This window comes from Scatophagus argus, chromosome 7, assembly GCF_020382885.2.
Source record: "Scatophagus argus isolate fScaArg1 chromosome 7, fScaArg1.pri, whole genome shotgun sequence".
In the NCBI taxonomy this organism is placed as follows: Eukaryota; Metazoa; Chordata; class Actinopteri; family Scatophagidae; genus Scatophagus; species Scatophagus argus.
In genome coordinates, this window is record NC_058499.1 from 20445789 (window position 1) to 20451772 (window position 5984).

General features: G+C 37.2%; 1 protein-coding gene across 1 annotated transcript; it reads right to left on the reverse strand.

The window, feature by feature from the left end:
* Positions 1-1304: 1304 nt before the first annotated feature.
* LOC124061399 (C-C motif chemokine 4-like) lies at positions 1305-2459 on the reverse strand. The gene is made up of 3 exons (XM_046393169.1): positions 2216-2459; positions 1998-2124; positions 1305-1560 (listed from the first exon to the last, which is right to left on the reverse strand). The coding sequence occupies exons 1-3, from the start codon at positions 2346-2348 to the stop codon at positions 1452-1454; spliced, it is 369 nt and encodes a 122-aa protein (XP_046249125.1). The 5' UTR covers positions 2349-2459; the 3' UTR covers positions 1305-1451.
* Positions 2460-5984: the final 3525 nt, after the last annotated feature.

The following is a 5984-nucleotide window of genomic DNA, read 5'->3' on the forward strand; positions in this document are numbered from 1 at the left end:
TTCAAAAATGTTAAAATGTATAATACCGCCTCTGATTGTCTGATAATGCACTGATCAATAGTCTGAGTAGAGTGTAGAATGCACACGTCTGCAGTGTAAATTATGTGCTAATCTCAAAACACAAAACAGTAAAACGAGCTCAGACTGTAAACTTTTTTGTGTGTGTAAAAGTCCAACATCTAAAAACATTTCACCCATTTTTTCTCACACTATTAGAACTGAAAGTCATAACTTATTTTTGTTATCTGCAATAACAAACTGGAGATGTGATTCTGAGGTCTGGACCCAGGTCACCATGGTCTGGACCTGTTACCCAGTGACACATAGTCGGCAGTGAATTTTCACAATGTCACAAGATGTTGCATTATTGTGGATCTATTTTGAAGCAGTTCTTGCCCAAAATTATGTCCACAGATGAGGTTAAAAAATTCTTACTTATTACCTACAGTTACATACACTATATTGACAAAGGTATTGGGACACCTGATCAATACCTGAACAGAGAATTTATTGACATCTAAATACACAGACAGCTTTGCAGCTATAACAGCTTCCATTCTTCTGTTTCTGTGGGATTTTTTGCCCATTCCTGCAGTAGTGCATTTGTGAGGTCAGACACTGATGTTGGACCAAAAGGCCTGAATCACAGTCTCTGTTCCAGTTCATCCCAAAGGTGTTGGATGGGGTTGAGGTCAGGACTCTGTGTGGGCCAATCAAGTTCTTCCACACCAAACTCATCCAACCATGTCTTTATGGATTTGCTTTGTGCACTGGGACACAGTCATGCTGGAATAGAAAAGGGTCTTCCCCAAACTGTTGCACCAAAGTTGGAAGCATAGCATTGTCCAACATGTGTTGGTATGCTGAAGCATTAAGAGTTCCCTTCACTGGAAGTAAGGGGCTGAGCTCAGGCCCTGAAAAACAGCCCCATCTCAATACTTTAGTCTAATGTATCTTTCTATCTACAGTTGCAGACTGTACATGGTGATAATGAAGGATTAAAGTTGCATTAATGAGTGTATTTGAGATTAACTCTGATCTGTCATGGATTACGGTTAACATTATTTAAATGTGTGTTTAGCATGATGGATAGACAAAAGGATGACCTGTTACATCTATTCACATAGGGAAACAAAATCTAACAAATGAATAAATGAAATGTTAAAAGAATCTTCAGTATATCTTCTATAGTTAAAGTCAGCCACTGACTGGTTGTTATCTGATAATTCATAAAAGCCCTAAACTGAATATGTGAGATTTATTGTCTTCCTTTAATCAATACGCACATTATCCAGAAAAGACACATAACCAGAACATTTTCTCATTTCATCAATTACTTTATTATTATTACTGTGATTATTATTGCATCAAAATATAAAAACAATTATTTGTATCTTTTGCTCTGCAAAACCAGGCTTTTATTTACAACATGTTTACACAGTAAAATATATTCAGGGCTGCAGACCACTGCTAACAGTGTTGTAGAGACGATTGTACACATCCAGAGCCCACGGGAAGGTCTGACTGTAGCAGATCTGTTTTCCTCTGATAGTTTGGACTCTGCAAAACACACAGAAGAGAAAATTTAAATCAACACTCGTGATGAAATCCATTTCCGTTAGAAATGACAATCCCAGCCTTGAATTGAATCATTTGCTGATTGTGTAAATCTCTACTCCACTGAAAGAGGACTGTGTACTGTAAACATAATCATAATCCTACATGTAGCTCAATATAAGCAAGCAAAAATATCATTCAAGATCCTGACTTGAGCACTATTAATATTTTTGATGGCTGTGGTTTTAAACAATGATGTTCAGTAGTTCAGTAGGACCCAGTGAAACTCCAGTTTATCCAACAACATTTGTTCATGTTTTAAAAGAAGTGTAATTAATTATTATGGACAGTGGAGCCTGGTGATAAAGGTGGTTGTCCAACTTTCCATTCATTTAATTATAAATTCTGAGAAATAACAGAAGAATGAAGCACAAACTTACATGAATGCCTTATTCTGACAGGAGCTGTGGGTCTTAATTATGCCAGATACTCGCTTTATCGGTAAATCACGTGTGAAAAAGTTGAAGCAGCAGTTTCCAGGTGATGTGCTGAGCTGCAGACCATAAGCTGTGAGGAAGGTAAACGGATGAAGTTACTATAAACGTGTGAGTGAGAAACCAACAAACAATTATAGCGAGGCACAAAAGAAGCCACTTACGCATGGCGTTGCAGCAGCAGGCGATGAGCAGCAGCAGCCACAGAGTCTTCATGATGCTATCTGTAAATTTGGTGATGATGATGTTTTTCTTCTGTCTCTGTTGTGATTGATTCTTGGCACTGCTCCATCCCATATAAACCCTGTCCACTGGATTACGTAATCTTTTCCACTGTCTAAAATTAAATCAGCTTTCTATTAATTCCACCATAAGGAGACGAAGAAATTCGCCCCCTCACCTACTGTCTGTTTTAGGAAAGGAAGTTGCACTGAGGGGACATCCCACAGAAAGCAGAAGTCTCAGCATGATCTTATCTGTGAATTTTGAGTTGGTGGAAAAGATATCAAGAGCGTTAAGTTTGTTACATGCTTTTTAGACCGTCCTTAAATTTATACAGAAGAATAAAATACATAAACACAATTTTAGATTATACTCAACCTTTATTTTTATGTTTCAGTTAAAGGGACATTCTTTGATGCTTTACTTTTCGTATTTCCAGAAGAACATGACTTTCTCATCTAACTTGGAACCAACTAAACATATATCCCAAAATATATATTGTTCCTTCAATGACTTGCACAGAACACAGCCTTGAGCTTTTGACCATCTTCAACATTACAGCTAAAGCACCTTTCTCTGGGCACCTTTGTATAATATATGATGACATGAAGTTTTTCCATCAGATCTAATTCTACTCATATTTAGAGGGTTAGATGTGATTTAAAATGCATTAAGTAAACATTCATACAAGCTGAGATGGATTTGTTTTCATCTTCATCTTCTTCCATTCCACCCATCCAGGTCTGAGTCGAGGGGGCAGCAGTCTCATCAGGAAAGTCTGGACTGTCCTCTCCCTGACCAGCTCATCTGGGGGGACACCGAGGTGTTCCACTGGGTGGAGCAGCGGCTCCACTTTGAGCTGCCATGCAAGATGCTGACCTGCTGATCAGGAGCGATAGAGCGCTTACCCAACTCTCACACATACAGTCAGGGATCATTATCTGGCACCGGGACACTTCATCATACAGACTGGTGGAGGTAGTGATTGACCCACTGATCCTCCAATTAGTGAACGACCTGCTCTACCTCCTAAACCACCTGTAATGGACATAGTGCTGTTGACTGTCCAGGTGACAGTTCTCATTTTAAAATAGCGTTATAAATAAATAGGATTTATTGAGCTAAAATGTCAGAGGGCTGGGGAATTATAAATTCAAATGCAAAAATACCAAGCACCAAAAAAATAACATTGGTTTCCATCTTCAAGGAGGTGGAACGCAATATGAAAAATACCCACCACCAAAAAAGAACATACTGGTTTCCACCTCCTTCAGTGTAAATTACATTACTTTGTTTGTCATCATGAGTCAGTTCAGTTTCCACTTTTATGCAAATCTGTGTGGTGCAGACCAAAGTCATGGCTGCAGTATGATGTTCACAAGATCTTATCACAGCTTTCGGATGCGTGCACAAACACCCAGCTTAGCAATGAATCTATGACCTATTTAAAACACTACTTTGCATGCATACACAACTCCATCATCACAATCTCTCAGCCATTTTTGTACTACCTCCAGAACCATATTTATTTCACTTATTCTATTTTGTTTTACCTTATTCTATTTTATTTTATTTTATTCTGCTATTATATGTTACTCTTTCTTACGTTCTATGTATGCACCAATCACCAAGACAAATTCCTAGTAATGTGAAACCTCTTCACTTACAATGGCAATAAAGACGATTCTGATTCTGATTCTGATTCTGAAATGAAAGAGAGAATACATTCAGACCTTTTCTTGTCCACAGACGAATGTAAGACTAATATCCACCATGTTTTGAATTCTGCGATACGTCAGACTAGGCAGTGTCACAAGGTGGTGAAAAACTGCCAGAGTATTCTTCTCCTTACTCAAGCATTTTTACTTAAGTTAAGTAAAATAGGTTTATATTTAAGTAATGCAGCAGTGTCAAAATTCTCAACCACAAGTTTAAGTCTTCATTACAAGTGCATAAGTATTATCAAGAAGAAGTAAGGGTTTTATTGTAAGTGATATATCACAGTTGTTGAGTTGTTTTTATTGATTGAAACTGTATTTTTAATATCATAGCTGGCTGAATTGGAGCTAATTCTAATGAATCAAGACTGTAGGCTGTCTTGAATTGAAAGCACTGAGAAACCCCCATTTTAGGCCACCATATTTAAAAATCTTCATTTTTGCTACACTGAATACATTTTCAGATGACAGTTGGTATTTTATTGATGTGATGGTCTGGAGTACAAAACAGCATATACAACATGTGACTAAACAAGGGCACATGGCAGGAATAAAATGCTAATAAACTGCATCATTTATTTGATCCAAGATAAACAAAACCTTTATAATGTATGTATAACTTTTGGCTTATCCAAATGTGATAATCAAATTAATTTAAACATAATAGTTGCACTAATTCTCGTTTTAATTCTTTTCTAAATGCTACAGGTGGTGAAGACGATTCATAAACTGACAGTTGGATTTATTGAGGGTTGCAAATGTATTTCAGGATTTAACTTTGATACACAGTTTGTTTCACATGACACTCCTGAAGTGAAGAAGAACATGCAGGCAAAAGGCTAAGAGGAGGAAGTTGCTGAAGATTCAAGACCTTTATTGTCATTGAACAGTTGCCTGTACAGCAAAAATAGAAGAGACAACAGACAATGGAAGAGAAAGTAAGACACAAAAGAAAAAGAACAAAATCAAGAGGTGGGTGATATGGTAGTTGAAAAGAAAGTTTTTCAAAATAGATACTATATAGATATGTAAAAAAATAAATTCTACAAAACACATTATACGTGCTGTCTGTATCCGTCTTAGAGTAACATGTCAGCACAAATAAAAGATTAAGGAGTATTATGATTTCTACTAAATTGCTCGATATACCCACAATGCAGAACACACTTGAGACTTGGAAGCAGTAAAAATGGAGTCTTTATCACACACAAATGAGAGTTCTTAGCTGAGTACAATGAGTCCAACTGTATCAGAATCAGCTTTATTGGCGGGGCTTACATATACAAACAAGGAATTTGACTCTGGTTAGTATTTGCTCGCAATGTACACAACAGATTCTTAACATATTAGAGTATGTTATGTCTTGAAGACAACAGCTTATGGCAATTTGCTAATTCAGACTTACATCTATTCCTTTCACTTAATACGGTTTTGCGTCAAAGGTACTGTATTTGTCCAAAGGGGAAGCACATGAGGGTGGAGCTGGAGGTTGAGCATAGGAAGCTTACGTAGTGAATAGTCTCATGAGATCCTGACCAGATTTTATTTCCTGAATCACAATGAGTGGATCACAGTACGAAAAAGTCATCTTTAATCCCAAAGACAATCACCTGCCTATAAGGTTCCTCAGCAGATTTAAAATTCACAGACCAACCCTCAGTATGTGCAGGATGTTACTGGTGTCTCAAGAAAAGTCACATTTTACCATTAATGACTTACTGTACTTATCCATATTGTTTACAATGTATGCTGTCTGTTCCATGTGTCAATTGTCTTATTGTCTATTGTATGTCTGATGCACTTCCCAAGTTAAGTCATTATTACTTGTTGTCCTCATAATAATACTGCCTTACAGACAACAGGTTTTGGCAATTCATTAATTCGGGCTTACATCTTTTCCTTTCACTTAATACGGTTTTGCATCAAAGGTGCTGTACTTGATTCACTGGTTAAATCCTATTCCATGCACGGCAGGTGGCGCTGTATCGGTTTT

Excerpts from the sequence above, each read along its gene's own strand:
- LOC124061399 (XM_046393169.1), bottom strand. The coding sequence starts at position 2,348 with ATGGGATGGAGCAGTGCCAAGAATCAATCACAACAGAGACAGAAGAAA. Across the intron at positions 2,125-2,215 it reads CTGCTGCTGCAACGCCATGC|CTTATGGTCTGCAGCTCAGC; the intron begins GTAAGTGGCTTC and ends CCTTCCTCACAG. Across the intron at positions 1,561-1,997 it reads TGTCAGAATAAGGCATTCAT|AGTCCAAACTATCAGAGGAA; the intron begins GTAAGTTTGTGC and ends TGTGTTTTGCAG.